At 34.3% G+C, this 19,903-nt stretch overlaps 1 protein-coding gene across 1 annotated transcript in view; it reads right to left on the bottom strand.

Annotated features, from left to right (window-relative positions):
* LOC144838022 (kinesin-like protein KIF14) overlaps positions 1–19,903 on the bottom strand; it is a 53,965-nt gene that overhangs the window by 8,956 nt on the left and 25,106 nt on the right. Inside the window, exons 16-25 of the mRNA XM_078693359.1 lie at positions 19,178–19,252; positions 18,842–18,898; positions 18,258–18,453; positions 16,852–16,940; positions 16,432–16,578; positions 12,360–12,448; positions 12,007–12,089; positions 10,329–10,535; positions 5,564–5,757; positions 396–554 (exon numbers count right to left, since the gene is read on the bottom strand). Of these exons, the coding sequence (XP_078549485.1) occupies positions 396–554; positions 5,564–5,757; positions 10,329–10,535; positions 12,007–12,089; positions 12,360–12,448; positions 16,432–16,578; positions 16,852–16,940; positions 18,258–18,453; positions 18,842–18,898; positions 19,178–19,252 (1,296 nt within the window). The remainder of the gene's footprint in view (positions 1–395; positions 555–5,563; positions 5,758–10,328; positions 10,536–12,006; positions 12,090–12,359; positions 12,449–16,431; positions 16,579–16,851; positions 16,941–18,257; positions 18,454–18,841; positions 18,899–19,177; positions 19,253–19,903) is intronic.

Raw genomic sequence — 19,903 nt, 5'->3', positions numbered from 1 at the left:
TTGGCCACCCACTCCCTCACTCATTGTTCAAATGGAAAAAATAATGGCAAGTTATTTAGTAAAATTGGAACTATTTGTGAAAGTGGAAAGAAACTTGGCCGGGAGGTGAAATTTTTACGTCTCAGACAAAAATCATAAATAATGCATGAGATTATTAATTTGTCTATGTTGGAGATAGCCAACCTATTTCCTAAATTATATAATAATCTAACCCTCTAAATAATCTCTCTCAACTATAAAAAAAAAACAGATTTCAATGGGACTCAAACTGAGGGCTTTAGGTCCACAACCACGGCACACAAGCTAGCTTGCTGAAAACCATTGATGCCTGAAACATCAAGCACTGCATCAAGTACTGTAAAGTCTTATCACATGGTCTGTTTTCTACAACCTACCTTTGGATTTTGTGTAATCTCTTTATTTGGATGAAGTGTTATCAATTCTGTATCTGTTGCAATAGCCAATTCTCCTATTATCCTGGCTGTAAACTTTAAAGCTTTACATATCACTTGATGGGATTCTGTAATCATGCTAGCAATGTCACCCTCACATCCCTGCCAATACAAACAACAATAATGCAAAATGTATTAAAGGGTTTAACTTTCTCTAATTTAACACATATTTACTGTTTTTATAATGCAATATTGCATTTTGGCATATTATCTATATATAAAATTATGTAAGGTAATTCGGTAAAATCGCTCCTTACTTTAGAATTTTTACTCGATGGTATATAAAGTTGGTTCATACTTTCGGTACTGATTTTAACCACCTGATGTAACCATGTTTACTAATTAAATTGAGTTAGATAATTAGTTATTGACAATTAAAACGACTTTAGGTTCAACGATTTGCCCCGGAGGCGTGTTTTCTGATCGTGGTATACACTGTCTAATGGATGTCCATCTTGAAAAATACCCGCACACAATAATACGAAGATGCTTTGCATCTCCTCCTACAATAATTGTTTTTAATAGCTGAAAACCGAGTTTGTATAAAGCTATAATAAAAGCTCGAGTACAGCATCATAATGTTGAAGACAGGCCGATTTTCTTTAAAAAATACTATTTTGATAGATTTAATATACGTTTATACAAATGTATTGATTTGCGATGAATGGAACGTTCCAATCTGTATTTGCTTCAAATTCCTCAGTAAATAGAGGGCACATTATTTTTGACAAATGCTTAGATTAAAAATAGTGTCAGGTGTTGTATACAGAACAGTAAACTTAATCAACACTAAGAGTGGCTTTCGGATAATTTTAGATCCACGACCAATAAATGAAGATTCATTGAACTGGGAGTGTAGTTAGGCTTATAAGAACGAAACTAGGTCAATTTTTTGCAGCTATAGCTCACGTTTTTGGTTACCATCCAACCAGCGAATTAGGCCTACTGATGTATACATGGTTACATAAACAAGAATACAAAATAAACTTTATTAGGCCTACTCATACAACATCAAATAAAAAGTTATGAAATCAAATGATTATCGTAGAGTATATAATAGGCATCATGCAGTTAAACTAAGTCTCATTTGAGGCTTAGGGAGTGCAGTTGAAAGAGTGTGAGTTATAACCATATGGCTATAAGTCAGGATTGAACCCCCGGACCTTGGTATTGGAAGGCAAACACCAAAACCTCCATGATACAGCTCCACTCCAATATCTGTCAATGGTGAAAACATTTTTAATTACTCCTGTAAACAGCTTGATTACAGTATCAAATAAATATAAAATGATTATGATTGTTAAATTACGTATAAAACAATTGAATATAAAATATAACTTGAAATGAAACAATGTCTTAATTATTATATTCTGAAGAAGTATATAATGTATAAATTATTTTTGAAAATTTAAATTTAAATAAATCATAAGAAGCAAGATTTTCAAAGCTGAAATAATTGTCAGAAGAAATTATAATTATGCATTATAAAAATATTAATTAAGAAAATGATTTTTATGCTACAATAATGTTTTTTTTTACTGAAATAAAAGTGGGTGAAATCCCTACTTAAGAAAACAAAAATAGTTACCTATATCTTTGCTTAAGCTAAAATATTTAGGCAAATTTGTTTAATTAATCATTAATGCAAGATCAATTTGTGATCCGAATAAAAAAAAACAACCTTTAATAGTTGAACACATTATAGACAACGATTTGGACATTTTTGCAACTGAGATATGGTTGCGTGATGATCATAACTCCAGAAGGTTACATGTTTCTAGAACATATGATCGTCATGGGGGAGTTGCCCTCATGTACAAAGCAGGTCTCAAAACACGATCTCTGGACTTACCTGACTGTAGTACTTTAGAATCGTTGGGTACGCAATTTAGTAAGGGGATTTCGAACACTGCGAATTGTGTTTATCTATCTCGTTGTCCTAGCAAGAAAAATGGTGTCCCCGTTTCACTTCAATGAGTTATCCAATATGCTCGATACCATTGCATTAGTATGTTCCAACTTGCTCGTTGCCGGGACTTTCACAAATCCGAAAATAGGGAAGTTATGCAGTTTATGAGCCTTCTTAGAGCTTCTAATCTTACTCAACATGTTCAGCGACCAACACATAAGGCAGGTCATACTCTTGACCTGCTTATTACCACGAACACCGACTGTATCTCTCCCATGTGATATTAATGATGCTATATGTATGTACAACTTTACATTGCGACCAATCATTGATAAACTTGTTCCAACTAAGTCACGTCTGGTGACTATTCAACCGCAAACTCCATGGTATACTGATGAGATACACAGAAAAAAGTAAAGCAGCTGGAGAGGAAATTCTGTAAGTAAGGTCTCGAAACTGATTGGCATGCTTACACACATCACATATTCATACTGCAAAATTGGAATATCACTCTGAAGCAATTATTTAAAATTGTAAACATGTTACTGCATAGAGGTACCTGTAAATCAACTGAACGTTTCTCAGAGTTTTTTAATGAAAAGATCACAAAATTCGATTCCCAAGATGCACATGTCTTTTTTCCAAGGGTTCCATCTAGTTGAGGGATTGCGCTCCTGTAATAGTTCCAGTGCTAATGAAATTAGTTAATCTGTTAATCTTTCACTTACCATGTCCACTGTACCGCAGAATTTAGAACAAAGCACATACAACCCTTGCTAAAGAAGACTAGCCTTGACCGAGAAGTTCTTAAAAATTATAGACTGGTATCAAATTTATCCTTTGTTTCGAAGATTATTGAGCGTGTTGCAGTCGGACTCTCTAAGCATATATCAGATCACAACTTACCAATCAGAATACAAAGCCAACCAGTGTGGAGACAGCGCTTCTACGTGTTCAGAATGACATCCTGACAGCAATGGATAATCAAGAACTTGTTATTCTAGTTTTACTAGACTTATCGGCTGCTTTTGACACAGTAGATCATTCACTGCTTCTTCATAGATTGTCACATGATATTGGGGTAAGAGATCAAGCATTGTCCTGGTTTACATCATATCTTAAGGACAGAACCCAAGCCGTTTGCGTTTGTGATGTTTCATCTGATGACCTTCCTTTATTATGTGGCGTCCTACAAGGTTCGGTGCTTGGATGTTGCACCAGTTGCTGAAATAATATGAAGACACGGATTATGACATCATTTCCATGCCGATGTCAAGCCTCGTTAGACTGAGATTCTGACCGCCGTAAAATGTTTAGAAGCCTGCACTGCTGAGATTAGGAGAAAAGACAGAGGCGATCCTATTTGGTTCTGCTCAGCAGAGAAATAAGGTCAGTTTCATGGCCTACACATTGGTGGCGTGTCAATATAGCAACAGAAGTTTGTAACCTTGACTTGATTGTCAAATGACCATGGAATCACATATCTACGATATGATTGTACATAATGCACTAATTACGTAAATTTAATATTGATCCAAATATTATTGATTCGATGATATCCAGTGTGATTTATTTATTTTTTTTAGTCTGGTGGGGGGGGGGGGGGGGGGGGGTGTGGGCAGCCTTACAGATAATGACATTTTTAAAATACAAATTTCTCTCATCATTAGTCCGTATTAGATCTCTTTACACTTGAACTGGTAGATAAAGATAATCATTTATTCCGAACTCCATAACTCTATATAACAGCAAAACATCTAGATAAAAGATTAGTATAACTATAAACTGTGTCTCATTGTAGGCCTCATGACAATTTGTTATTGGAATTTCTCATTTGCCTGTATGCTTTGTGTATTTTTTGATGTGATTTTTCATTATCATGTTTTTTTATAATTTTAAATTATGTCTGTTTACAAACAACAAATTTTAAATATTTGTATATATTTGATAATAAATGCTGTGCAATTGCAGCGCATTCATCAACACAATCTACCGGTCTGCTATTTTCCATTTATGTAACATCGCCAAGATCAGACGTTTACTTGAACCATTGTACAACAGAGCAGATTGTACATGCTTCTGTTACCAGTCGGAAGGTGCAGAATTGGGCAGCTCGCTTGGTGATGTGTGCAAAAAAGTATGATCATGTTTAAAACACCATTGTTAAAAGAGTTAAATTGGCTACCAGTGGAGTCGCTTGTTCCAATTTCTGCTGCTGGTGTTCCGATTCCTAAATAGTTGCGCTCCCAAATACCTCTCAGAATTATTGACAATCAAAGACACGAGAACTAAGATCTAGTCATCAGGTGCTACTGGATATTCCAAGGAGCAAACATAGGGAGAGTTGGGGAGATCGGACTTTCAGTATTGCTGGACCCAGGCTCTGGAACCACCTACCTTTGAACATTAAACAAACATCATTATTACTTACATTTTCTGATATTTTTTGCAGCGCCATGAGTAATGACTGTTGGAATGGCGCTATATAAATCAAACGATTGATTGATTGAAATAGCTTTATCTATATGTCTTAGCAATGTCTAGGTAGCAAAATTTTCTTGGCACATGCACAAAATTGAACACTATCTGTAGAAGGCAGCATCTTGCTTATGCGGGCACATTAATACTTCATCTTCGTATTTTCACTCCAAACAAGAGAGGGTGCATTCTGGTTGCTATGCATTTATTGAAATAGATTTGCTCATTTACTTACTGAAGGGTGTTTTTCATCTTAGATTAAAATTAAGCAAATATGTTTGCTTAGTATTATCAATAAATCAAACAAAAATTAAGTTACACTTTTTTTTGGCTTTGATAAATCCGTCCCCAGGTCATAAATTAAGATATTGTCCAGTTTCTGTATGAAAATGCACTTCTCAGCTATCCAGGACTAAACAGCTCATTCATTCAAGGAAAGTATACTTTCAACCAATCAAATCTTTTAAATTGTGGTTTGAGGGCAACAAAAGAGCTAATATTGTTTCTGACTTTTACTTTGTGCCTGTCACCTTTGCTTTGATAATTATTTATATGTCATTTACATACTTGTGCAGTACTGTAGTTATAATTGTTTGCCTTTGAAAATTGTTCAATTCTAATGATGATCAAATAAATATTGAAACATTGAATCATGGCTTGCCTCTCGTTATTATTAGTCAGTTTCATATTTAATGATAATAAATTTTAAATAAAAAAAACTAACTTGTAACATCTTGCTGAAGTCGTTAACCATCTTTTTAATACAGTCTACTAACTGGTCTGATAAATCTCTCACAAGAATTACTTGAAGGCTAGCCAATTTTTTTGTCCACTGTAAGGCGTAACTGGCCAGGTACTGAAAACTTTGGGTTGCTTGCATGACACTTGTATCAACATCTCCATAACATGAAACATCGTCTATATTGTAATAAAATTTGAATTTAACATGGGCATGTAATGTATATAAAAAAATTACCTCATTTAACAAGCAAAATCAGCACTGTGGTCATGTTACAATGTACATTCCTGTGCAAGATGAGAAAAACAGATTGTATTGTAGTTATAAATGCAGCAAAAAAGTAGATTATTCTGTGGATTTGGTGATACCATGTACTGATGTATTAATCTTTAGGTCAACTACACACGTTACTATTACACAGCTTTAAGTGTGCTTCCCACAACTGTATATAAGCTGACAAATTCCAGATAATTATTTAAGGATAACAACCAACCCCAGGGGCGGATTACAATAAAGGTCTTAAGTCTTAGACTTAAGACCAAGATGAAACCCTTGGCAATGATGGTTTTAGATTTAAGACCATTGCAATATGAAATCTAAGCCTAATCCTATCAGTGCTGTGGTCTTACATTTTAATCCTCCTCTAGGCAGGCTTATCACATGAACCAAGCAAGCCCACAATAAACACTAACCAAGATCGCCGTAGTAGACCATCATGGTTACGAAAGAGCTTTGAGTGCTAGATTAACATTAATTGATCAATATATATTATTGGGCCTACATTTTATTACAATTTTAAACATGGGCGCATTTATTAGAAAGAGGCATACATTATTTACACTTTAGAATTAGGGCATAGCCTTTACAAAACAGAAGAGGTTAGAGGTATGCCTTACGAATTCGTTGGACTTTCCTTTATTAAAATTGTTAATGTTCCCTTATGTAGGAATTCATGAATCAACTGTTTGCAGAATCATAAGAACAGTGTCTGTACAGTATCTGTATCTGTTATAAGACACATGCACTTTCTAATGGATGCAGGTGCAATCATGAACACAAAAGTTAAATTCCACCAAACTGCTGGTTTCCCAGATGTTATAGGGCCGTTGATGGTACACAAGTACGAATACAAGACAATAATACTTCACACTCTCTCGGCTCGAATCAATTGCTGTATCTCATCTGCATAGGCAATATACCAGGTTTTAAAGAACTACTTCCGGTTCAAACCCCTGATCTACGACCTCTTCTCAAAACTGCATGACGATAGCCAAGTTGAAGTAGTACAAGAAGAAGAATAGAATAAACTTGTAAATAAGCTTAATTTATATAATAGCAACATTACTGTATGGCTTCTAATAAAGAAGATAGATGTAAGAATAAGATCAATGATGATCAAGTGCATACTATCGTCGATATATCCCATGATAGAAATGATAACTGTCTGAGTCAACTGTCACCATGTGCACAGTCAGGGCTCGCCTCCTTGATATGGGTCGTGGTCAGCCGACAACAATGAAAAAATTAAAAATAGCTCAAAGTAAAGTATTCAACAGCCAACTAAAGAAGTTTCATGTACAACTTCTAGACCTAAATCTCCAGTTGATTTGGTGAGGAATCTTAAATGCTATGCAACAGCAACAAACGGATTTTTAAAAATCTATGTTGCAAGATACTATGAGAGATCTTAGGTCGGAATCCGAGTCTCGATCAAGAGCAAGAATTAGGTAATAAGAGACAGCGTTTGGGAAGCTCTTCGTCGGAGGATACCTTTATCGGTGAAATACTCTGATAATGACCTTGATAAGGAAATTGAACCCGAAGAGGTTCTGTAATGTTAATTAACCCACATGAAGTGGCTAACGGTACATCATACAACAAAGATATTCTGTTATGGTGGGGAGAACAAAGAACCCATATCCTAGACCAATAAAAAAAAAGATGACATTTTGGAAAAATTAAAACTGGATTCTACTGTAGATCATTTTTTAAAAGTCACCCGATATGCCAAAACCAATTAGATCGACATTAAAAACAAAAAAATTTGAAACATGAAAAACTGACAATTCAATCTAGTCGTTGCATTTTTGGCGATGAATGGGCACAGAAAGCTGATGAAGACGATAAGTTATAGAAAATGACCCAAAAGGTAGTGAAAGGGTCAACCTCTACAGATAAACCAAGATTTGGTTCTAAAGGGAGAGGCCAGAATTACAAGAAGTATATAACAAACAAACAAACAAAATATCTTATCTTGGTAATAAAATTTCCAATGGACAGAGTTCATTTTGGCAAAGATCCTTTCGGACAGATAAAAATGACAATATTCAGCAAAAAAATGGATGGAGTCTTTAGGCATGCTCAAACATCTAACTCAACCAATGGATGGATGGTAACACTAGACCTAAAGTATGCATTCTTCTTACTTCCATATATGAGTTGCCATTTTTGACGATGAATGGGCACAGAAAATTGATGAAGACGATAAGTTAAACAAAGTGACCCAAAAGGTAGTGAAAGGGTCAACCTCTACAGATAAACCAAGATTTGGTTCTAAAGAGAGAGGCCAGAATTACAAAAGATAGTACTGTATATAACAAAGACAAAATATCTTATCTTGGTTTTCCACCCATTTGTCTTTTGACCAGTGTGCTAAGGAAAATACAATCCGAGGAAGCTACGGCTCTAGTAATTGCTCCAATTTGGGACACGCAGATATGGTACCCAATGATTCTGCAAATGCTAATAATAAATCCAATATTACTTCCGCAATGGAGCGACCTTCTATCCCAACCACATTCGGGACAAACTCATCTACTGTCCAAGTCTCTACACCTAGCGGCATGGCTGCTTTGCGGCAGCACTTCCAAGTGGAAGGCTTCTTTAGAGGACGTTACTATTGGAGAGTTGGCGGCCCTCGACGCAAAAACAATATCAATCAGCTTGGACAGCATGGAGTAGCTGGTGTGGTAGGAAGAAGTGTGATCCTATTTTAGCACCTTTAGCGGTTGTGATGGAATTTTTGGTCTATTCTGAAAAAAGATGTTTGTCATATCGGAAATGATGATATCGAACATTACGAGTTTATAGATCTGCAATTTCACAACATATATCATAAAAATAATTCCATAGGGGAAGCGGTAGAAATGTGCAGACTAATGAAATAGTTTTTAACTGAAATCCTTCTCGTCCAAGGAACTGGGATGTACTGTAGAACCAGTAATAATTTTCTTCCGATCCCTCCCACAGTGGGATGAACTTACTCTTAAATGCTAACATTAAAAACAGTATTGTTTAGTGGACTTATAGTTACACTGGGCAGAGTATCTTCATTAATATCTATGGATATTTATAAGAACATGACAATATCACATAATCGTGTGGTTTTTGTACCGTCTAGTTTGTATAAGCAACATAGATCAGGTTTCGAGATTAAATGGATATATATTGATGCCTTTAAGGATGCATGTATTTGTCTGGTGCAAGCTATTTCTAAATATGTGAATCGCACCAGTACAATCAGGGGGTCGGAAACCCAAATGTTTATTAGCCATCCTAAATCATACAAGAGAAATAAGTAGTTGGATGGTTGAAATTCTGGGTTTGGCAGGAGTTAATATTGAACAATTTAGGGCTCATTCAACTCGAGGAGAAGCTTCCTACTCCCACAAGATGGGAGTTTCATTGAATAATATTTTAGAGGCAGCAGGATGGGCCTCTTCTTCAACGTTTAGCCGGTTTTATCATAAACTGTCTACCGCTTCTTCAGTGACTGGAGGAGCTTCCAAGTCGCCAATTGATTCGAGCCGAGAGAGGGTGATGTATAATTAATGATATAAATACTTGGCGTTTAGAAATACAGTACTATTAATTGTCGTTTTTGTCAGTGTTTAACAGTGTTGTTATTATTTTTATTATTATTAAATTCGTAATATATACAATACTATAATCATAATAAATAATAATTTCAACTACAAATTAACACAAATTATTGTTTTCAAAATCGATTGATTAATAATCCAACTAATTATGAGCATCACGTCACTTTAAGAATTAAATCGTAGACCAATATAGGCCTTTTGAAAAAAAAAAATAGGTACTGTATAATATAAATTTACCATAAGCATAATAGGCCTAGACTATAAGATAAGATCTAGTAATTAATGTCATAACTAAACTCTAGGCATATCCAAACAAATTAATTCATTATGCATACCTATGGCTCTTTCAACTCCGGCCGCCAATCCAGTAAATGCACTGGAGTCACCACCTAGCATATCTATAATTAATGAACTGCAGGTGGGTACTTGAAATTGGGGACCTCCACCAGTGGATTCCAAAAATTTGCTGTTGACAGTATCTTTATTGAGGGAAAATCCCTCAATTAACGAAATTTTTTCGGTTTCAGTAAAAGTTGGATGCCGTCTGCTGTCCATATTTATGCACATCACACTATTATACTTCCCTTAATAATCGCACTTTTTTGTATGACGCTATTGTTAGTAACTATAGGCTAGTTTGATTGTTGGAAATTCTTAACTATTAAAGTCTCAGTTAAGACCGCCGTATTGCAGTAGGCTTAATCCGTAGGCTTAACTGAGACTTCCTCTTAAGTCTAAGCCTAGGTCTTTATATTGCAATCCGCCCGATATCCACTACAACATGCCATGGCCCACTCAAATTAAAGGATACATTAAACAATTTGTGGATAAGTAAAGTGGTGTAAAATGTATATAGTTACTCAACTTACTTGAAAAAATAAAAGCATCATTCTTCTTTCTCTGAAAAATCTCAACAAAATTGACGGCTGTTAAGATTGTTTGCATTTGCAGTAGCAACTCATCTGCAATGCTGTAATCATTTATCTGGAAGTTGTCTAGTTTATGTAAAATCTTCCCAAGAGCACCACGGCACAAATAAGTAAGAGATGAAGAATTTAGAGTTCCATCATGTGATTCTAAAATAATAAAATAGATATATAGTGACTGAACTACTGTATATCACACCTAAAGCCTGTTTTCTAGTCTATGTGGAGTTGCGATGAATTGCGTAGAGATATTATAGTTCACTATATCTCTAAGGTTAACCCGATTCAACGATTTCACAAGAAGGGTTAATCAGACAGATGACTGAAATATTAATTCCCTACAATTTGTGACGTTTTGTAAAAACAATGCATATTATATTACTTTAAAATCATTAAACCAGGTCATTCCTTGTCTTAAATGTACGTTTTATGGTAAATTATGATAAAAAGACAGAAACAATGCACTACCTAAGTAGCTTTTCCTCTCGTTGGCAGTCTTTAGGCCTAGCCTAGCTGGGCTTAGTTTTGTAGGCCTAGCTGGCCAACATCGGTACCATACGAACATCGTATGCTAGCTATAGGCCTAGCCTGACGTTGTATAGTTACTGCATTAATTATCTTTCTGTTTTTGCCAGACTCTGCTGATACAAATTGGGGGAACCCAGTATGTTCGCTGAAAAGTTAGGAGTCTTCTATTTGTTTTTGCCTCACGATTGATCGAAAAGTGGGTGAATTACAGAAGAAAAACAAAAATATCAATCCGTGTGCAATGTGTATGTTGGGATTTATAGCGGGCCGCTAAAATTATTAGAATTGCCACATTTTAACCATTTAAAGACAAAAAAAAGTTATCTCAATAGGACCATATAGTATTTATTTTTACATTAAATGTAGTTTGTGACCTTAAATTATTAGATCTAAAAAACGTAGGGAATGGCACTTTAATTTAAGTCTATAATAAGATATCAGCAATAAATTGCCTAGGTTAGTTGCAGCATCAAGAACCCAAAACTGTTTCTTGCGGGCCTGGCTTTGTGTAGCTGGGCTTATAGTTTTGCAACACTACACATCATCATTACCCGATTACCATTACTTATTCTCAACTTTAATGATTTGAAAACTTCCCACAACCTCATGTCAACTGGAAACCAGGCTTAAGAAAGATTCTTTATTTTACGTAAATGTTGATCATAATTTCAACTCATAGAAAATGGTTTAAAATGAGCGTTAGTATTAAGCGTGTCCAGTGTACACACGCACTTTAAATAACCCAGTGCATCTTTAAAGGGTTACCATTGTATACTAACTTCATTTCAGTCACTGGTGAATGAGTGTCGTTTGGTGGTAGCTGTAGCACTAGGGAGATTTTGATTTGCGACAAACTAGGTCAGGTTACTTGATGCATCACCTGGACCTAAAAACCATCAAAACTGTATTGAGGTGGGGAGCGAGGAAACATGTCCCAATATCCCCGCATGCGAACAATTAACATGACGTGGTCATCGGTTGCCGCAAATCAAAAGCTCTCTAATAACAGACTCTTGGATAGATGAAAAGTTTAAGACTGTACTGTATGAAGCGCATTATACAAATCTAATCCTAAAGATCAAGACATTTTTACCTGAAATCAGTGGTATTGATGAACATGACAATGTACTCTGGCTTGATTTAGGTATTGAATTATTAGATGATATGCTGGTCTCACTAGAAAAATAATATTTCCAAGATATCACTATAATGAAGATTTGTTTGATGTCACCTTTCAATACTAATATATTCCCTTCGACATAAGATTTCTTATTCATTCTCTTTCATAAAGGCTGTAAATACAACTGCTCAAAGTTCACATTTCACCATTTACAATGGTAAGATCTAGAAAACTAAGATCTTTGAAAGATGAAAGAGTTTTGATTAATAATGTCAATTAATTTTGTCACAAACAAAATTAGCCATAATTATTTTAGTTATATTTACCTTGGTAACATTGAGTTACTAAGACACATACAGTCCTTTTGCCAGCAATCATTTGGGTCATAAAATATGTCTTCTTTGGAATCTTCACTCTAAAACAAACACATGTTGGTTACAATTAAGATTAAATAAAACAGGATGAGTTAATACAAAATAGAATATATGGTTTGTTTAGAAGTGTTGGTGATTGCTGGTAGTAGCATGCTGTATATATTCCTAGAAGGCACTTTCTTGAGATCAATTAGTATTTACTGTAGATTGCAATTCTAATTTTAAGGTATAAGGTATAAGTTTGTCCTCAAGCTTAACTGGAAACTGAGGAAATCCATAGATTGCCCCTCTCATATAATAATTTAGTTAATAATAATCCTTCTATTGATATTTTCTATTTAAGTCTTAGTGCCTTTAAAACCCGTTTAAAACATTCGCTCAATTCTTAACCATCAGTTGTCCTTTGCAAGTTGCCTTTTCTTTTTTATACCAATCATTCGTCTACCCTTTTTTTGTTCGTAACCTTTGCCTTTCTGACTGTTGTTTTCGTCTTCTTATATTAGTGGGGAACAAATACAAAATAAACTATAAGGTGATTCAACAGTATTTGTCATTGAAAGAACGGATGGAAAAAGGGACGAATGAATTTAGATATCTGTTAGTTCTACATAGTCACTTTCCTGACCTTAACCATATATAATCTTGGTGTAATGGATGTTTATAATTTATGCCCCTTGTCTTTTCTAGGATTTTTGTGGTACATGTTACATCAATTGATATACTTTCCTTAATAATATGACAGGCTTAATATTAATAATTGCTTTTCTTAAACTACAAAACCATACAATAGAACAAAAAAGGATCGCACTTTCAACAACAGAAGAATAGAAAAGCTTCATGATCGTTGGATCAACATGGAAATGATTGAGCCTTCTAAGGACATACAGTCGTGTAAGACCTTTAGCAACAAGCCTGTTACAGTGTTCTCCCCTGTTAAGCTTGTTTCAAACCAAGACAAACTAGATACAATAACATCATCTTGGATCTTAACAGGAGCATGGACCCTACCAGATTTACCAAAATCAACAATAATTTCTTTCGTTTTCTTACTATTTACCACAAGTTTATTGGTATCACATCACTTGACAAACTATCAACGGATTCTCGATAGTAAGTTTCGTTATCACCGTGCATCAGTCCTACAATTACTGTGTCATCTGCATATTTAAGCAAATAGGTATTCAGGTAATGGGATATACTGTACAAACAACAGGTGATAAACAGCAACCTTGAGGAGAACCAACATTTGTGGTAATAACATCAGATAGACAGTTAGATACCTTAACACGCTGTTCCCTTAAATATAAAAACTTACTAATCCAGTAAATTAAATATGGATTAACCTCAAGTTTATACAGTTTTTCAATTAAGATAGACGGTTGCATAGAGTTAAACACTGATGAAAAGTCTACAAAAGTACCACGGGCATAACAATTTAATTTATCAGTGTGATGTTGAACTAAATTGACTAAACAGCATCATCAGCACATTTAAGTGGCTGATATGTGAACTGCAATGGATTAATAATCGGAGATAATGAACATAATAAATATTTACAGACGATACGTTCTAAACACTTCATTACAATAGAGGCAAGTGCAACCGAGCGAAAGTCATTTAGCTCAGAAGGCCATATGCATGTCCATAGACAATTGAAATAAATTACTAAATGGAATAGCAAGTTGATTGGCACAATCATGAATAATCCTAGCACAAACACTATTAGGCCAAAAAGTTTTCCTTTTGTTAACTTTCCTGAATTGTTTAAGCACATCCTGTTAATATCAATAATGACCCGATCAATACCTAAAAGTAATGTTGACGTGAGGCCGAGTTGATGTGGGGCCGACTTGACTAGGGGACGACTTGACTTTGGCCGAGACGGTTTAAATCATTATATACTTTTCCAGGAGTATCAAGCGATGAAAGCAAAGTACCACCATTGACCTTCTTCTTTAGACCTGTCATTTCATACATACATTTCCAAGCATCTCTAGGATTATTTGTTTTAAATGAGTCTTCCAGCTTAATTTTATAATTATGTTTACCGTTAGTTATCTTTTTTTTCTAAATAGTTATCTATTTTGATTGGAACTACTTTATTATTATAGAATGTTTGCTTTTGTGATTTTGTACGTATGCGCATTAATATTTAGATAGCGTCGATGTTATAAAGTCGTTGCGCGAACAGTTACCTCGTGAGGAGTTGACATAGAAGCTCGAGGAGGATAAGCTGTGTTAAGAAGAGTTTAAAGATTGTTAGTTTGTTATTTTTGCGAAGAAAACCACTTTAATTATGGTTGGTGTTACTGACAATTGCAGACTGCAGTAAATTGAGCTGACTTGAGAGCAACTTGTTTTTAATTGTAACTATACTAAGCTGTGTTAGTGTTACAGGAGGGCATTGCAGGGGTGTGTGTTTTAGTCTGTTTAATAATTCACGTTCGATGATTTACAGTCCAGTTACAATAAACGTTTTACAACGTAAATACAGAACAGAGTGCGAGGTTCATTCTTTTGTTCTTTGTGTGTGGCCCACGACATTTTGTTTTAATTAACCATTTAATATTATTGGACAACATCATTATCATTAAAAGCTTTTTGTCTATCTTTCAACAAACCCGTCAGTTTTCTAGTTATCCAAGCTTCTCATTATTAAATATCTTAATGGTTTGACAGAAAATAATATTAATCATTAATAAAATCATCAACAAAAAATTCCGACCAGTTCGTACATTCAAAGCAATCTTGTAAACTATCAATCGCTTGTATATAACTAGGAAGAAGTTGAACTACGCCGTGATACGAGTTGATGATAGTGGAACTAATCAGAAAATTACACAATTATAAGCATCTGGAACCGAGCAGTTCAGAATATTACTACCTCTTGTGGGTTTATCAACACATTTGGCAAAATGTGCAAGTAGTTCGGTAAATGCTTTATCGCAATGGTTAATATCACCTATAACCAACTTGGGGGATTCAGGGGACTTCTCCGAGATCTTGTGAATCATGTCTGATATCACACTAGCGACGTTTTCAGCGTTTGCGTCAGGGGGTATATAAATTAATGTCACAGAAAGTTTGTTGAATTCTCGCGGAAGATAAAAAGGACGAAAGGCAAGACACATCAGTTTAATGTTTTTATCACACATAGTAGACACCACTCTGACGTTGTTCACATTGACACATAATCCTCCACCCTTCGATTTTCCGGTTTCGGCTTTGGATCGATCTAGACGAAACATATCAAAACCCAGAATTGTCATTAATGTCAGGAGTAAGCCAGGACTCCGTGAAGCATAACATACTAGCGTCACAAACTCAGATAAGAATTTTGCACAACCTCTAATCTAATCGATCTAGTTTGATACTAACTGATGGCTGGTAGGCGAAGTCAATTTTTGTTTCGTTGTTTGACACCTTGGCGTCCACTTTGCCTATGGATCGGCACAACATCGTCTCTTTTGGGCACCCAGATCGGGATGTTTATGCCGTCCTGGGACGTACTTGAACCCTAACAAACCATCACTGTTGTAGCTTAGCGTACTCGTTGATTCCGTGATGGTTAAAACGGTAGAAATAACTATAAAAACTGCCGTCCAATAGTTAGAAAAAACATCCATACTTACAGGAACACCAATCCAAACATAATTTATTAATTCAAACGATGAAAAAGTCACAAAACGGTTAAAAAACAAAGTTAAAACAGGAGCGATTGAAAAAGCATAGCATCGCCGATGCACAGCGCAACACAATAGAGTAGAGTATATAAAGCAGACGCCGCGATTCCAGACGGTCTCCCATCTAGAATGCAACCTGGTCCAACATTGCTTAACTTCGAGATCTGACGAGAACCGGTGTTTCAACGCTGCAAGTTTAGCATGAATTATATATAAAGTTACTAATAACCGGCAAGATTTTGCCGGGTCAGGGTTAGATCATTTTGGCCAAGTATAGACAAGTGCATTCTGAAACTAAAACTGGCAGCAGGTTTTTAAGATAGGATTTTCTTCTAAATTACCTGAAAAAGCTCTCTCATTTGTAAAAGTTTTTCCTCAAATTTATCCAGATTCCAGTAAGTGACTATTCCCAGTCTGGTGTTGTTCACACGTATCCTAACCATTTGTTGTTTCAGGTCATTGCTACAGATATCCTGCCGACTTAAAACCTTCAATAGAAAAAAAAATGCTTGCTGTAAAAGAAACAAGAACTAGAGACTTGTGGTAAGTCTACCTCTGATGTTAGCATTAAGGCGCAGGATTGGTCATTTCAACACAACACAAACTCATGGCCAAAAATATAATAATTTTCAGTTCTGCTTTTGACATTATTTGAAGTGGCATGTATATATAATTGTGGTATGTCTGGTTGGTGACTTTACTGCCTAGAATCTGGAAGGACACTATTAATTTTGCTCATCAGTACTATTTTTATTACTTACTGTATGTTTATTTAGTGTTTTGCTAATCTTATTTGCTTCCTGCAGATGAATAGACAAACGCAATAAATCCAGTCTGCTATTATAAGGATCTATGAAGAATTAAACAATTAAATTGCAATTAATAAATTAAAATATTAAGTATGTAATAATGCTATTTTGGTAAAAACATACATAGAGAGCAAGAAGCATTACTGAATTATGGTATATGTATGGTATGGTATGTACATTAGGGTCCGTTTCTACTGAATATATTATAAATGTGGTACAAAAGTATACCATTGTTAATAACATTGGAGTGCTGCTTCTGGCTTAGTCCTTGGCCTATAGCCTCTTGCTAAAGTAGATGTGTTTTAAAACAAATGATGAATGTTTTGTATTTGTGAAATTGTACAAATAATTTCATTCGGTAAAAGATGAACATTTGTTATATTTTCACTTGAAAATATAACTTTTGTCTTTCCGTCTTTCACCTCATGAAATTATTTGCACCATTTCACTCATACATTCATTATTTGTATACAGTATCAAACACGTTTCTGCACAAATTAATTTTGTGGTCTTTTATTTCCTGCCAAATTATGTATAACTTCTTTCAAACAAAAGTTGGAACTTTCTACAAATATTAAAAACCATTTATTAGACAGTAACATAAATTATGCACTTCAAATGGATTGTCATTGGACACAATCTATCCATGTCCTCCTGTGAGCATCCTTCATGCTGCTAAAATACAGCAGACCTCCCAACTCTCCTTATAATGGTGATAGTCTCCTGAGATTTGCTGTCATATCCCACTCTCCCGATAAAATATAATTTCTCCCGATAATTTGGATAAACATATTTTGTGATTTCCCAGTAAAATACAACATTCTTGACATCCCTGCCTCTGGTATGCAAATACCCATGATTACTATTATAGATGCCAATATCTTTCTATTTTTTAATAGCGCCCTAATTAGTTAGTCAAAACAGTAAAGCAGCCTCTATAGTTTAAACATGATTTCAAAAAATCCTCTTGATATTGGTTGGGAGGTCTGATACAGTTGTAAAGCCTCATAAACTTGGGCATCTCAAGTAGGTAATAAGATTAGATTATGAACAGCAGAAACAGGGTATTATATGAAATATATGGAATAAAAATATAATATATAAAAATACTGAATAAGAAACATAATAATAAATGTATTATTATTATTATTATTATCATTTATGTATCAAAAACACTATTATTGCAATCAGCAAACAAAATCTACAAACAGCAAATAGATAAAGAAAAAAAATTTAAAATATACTACTGCTCTACATACTACTTACATAATAACCAAAAATAATCACTCATTATTTAGTTTTCAAAATCTTGTTTTAATATTATTAGGTACATGTACTTCTAAAATTCTAAAATTTACCTAATGATATGGCGATAGATTTCTTTTTTTCATTATGATGTAGTTTCAAATTATGCAGTCTCTGGATACTTTTTTCCATTCTGAGTTTTTCCTGTTGTAGTTCCATTATTACATGTGAATGACTTAGTTTTTCTCTTGAGATTGGCTCCATCTGAATAAGTCTCTTGCCATCGGTTAAGATTTCAGTTTCCAGAACCTATTGTCAATACAAAAAGGTGTGTTCAGACTGACTGGTTTAGAGTACAATAAAGTAGCAACAAAAGTCACTACAGTCACTGTTGTAGCTGTGACTAGAAAACTGAGAATAAAAAAATGCAGGTATTTAACTACAGGTAGCTTTCACAGAATCTAGCTGAGTCATTCATTTTGATCTAAGAGAAAGCCAAGTAACATTTGTTGGAAATGTTGACACTAATAATGTACTTTCGTACCTACTAAGATTATCTTTTATTTTGTCAAATCAAAATTAAATACATGGGATACGATACAAAATTGAACAATCAAATAAATGGATACACTGTGTTATAAAACACAGTATGTACTGTAGATGTTACTATAGTTATTGTACATTGTTCCGTACTTACACTCTTTTGATTCTGTAACTTTGCAATCTCATCTTTAGCATCCATGGTCTGCTTTTCCTAATACCACAAAAGACAACCATTAAAACAAGTTTATTTTCATATAATACAGTATTATCAATTGAGATTTTTGAGTAACAATTAAATATAATATTATCAATAAATACTAATTATGAAATGTGAGTGCCATTTTGGGCATATTTTGCAATTCTTATAAAATAGTAATTTGTGCAATGTTTCCATTGAGATGAATCACTATATCACATTCTGAGTGTGAAAACCCAATATTTTAATCAAATTAAAGGAATAGTCCATTTTACAAAAACATGAATACTATACCAATTCAGCAGATAAGGCAATCAACCTAGCTTCATAATATTTTTTCTGTTCCACAAGTTCTTTTTGTGCAGCTTGCTATTTAAACAAAATAACCAAGTTGAATACAGTACAATGACATTTTTATAAACACATAACATAACTGTATAGCATTCAAAAGAAACAATATTTTAGTGATGTTGAAAAGCATCAAGATTGTGTGTTTTTTATACGGTCATCATTAATAAAAAAAGTATCAAATTGTTGGACAGCGGTAAAACAGAAAGAACGCTACAAAATTTTAATTGATTTTCAATGACCCAATATTTGTCATTTTCTTATGTAAAATTGATTGTTCTGTAGCTTCTAAAAAAGATAATATAAAAGAAATTTTAAACCCAAATTTACCCTTTAATCAATTACCTAATCATGGGCCAACATACAAATAGTCACAACTGGTGTTTTTGGAGTCATAAACAAGGTTTGGTAATTGTAAAAATATTAATGGCTCTTGGCAAATGGCAAAATATAAATAAATCAGAGAAAACTATATTTGGAGAGAGAGGGCTCACTTGATATTCCAGTCTATGTTAAAAGAATACAAAGGATATGCTATTTAATATCGCATATGGAAGATACAGGTAAGTCAGATTTTAATACAAGAAGCTTTTGTAATGTGACCAATAGATCAATTTTCCTGAAAATCAATAGGCATGTTCTGTTAGGTACCTATTAACATGCAGGACGATA

Source organism: Antedon bifida, chromosome 3 (assembly GCF_963402885.1).
Source record: "Antedon bifida chromosome 3, ecAntBifi1.1, whole genome shotgun sequence".
NCBI classification, from domain to species: domain Eukaryota; kingdom Metazoa; phylum Echinodermata; class Crinoidea; order Comatulida; family Antedonidae; genus Antedon; species Antedon bifida.
The sequence above is the reverse complement of the archived record's forward strand: the minus strand, read 5'-3'. Positions and strand labels throughout refer to the sequence as shown.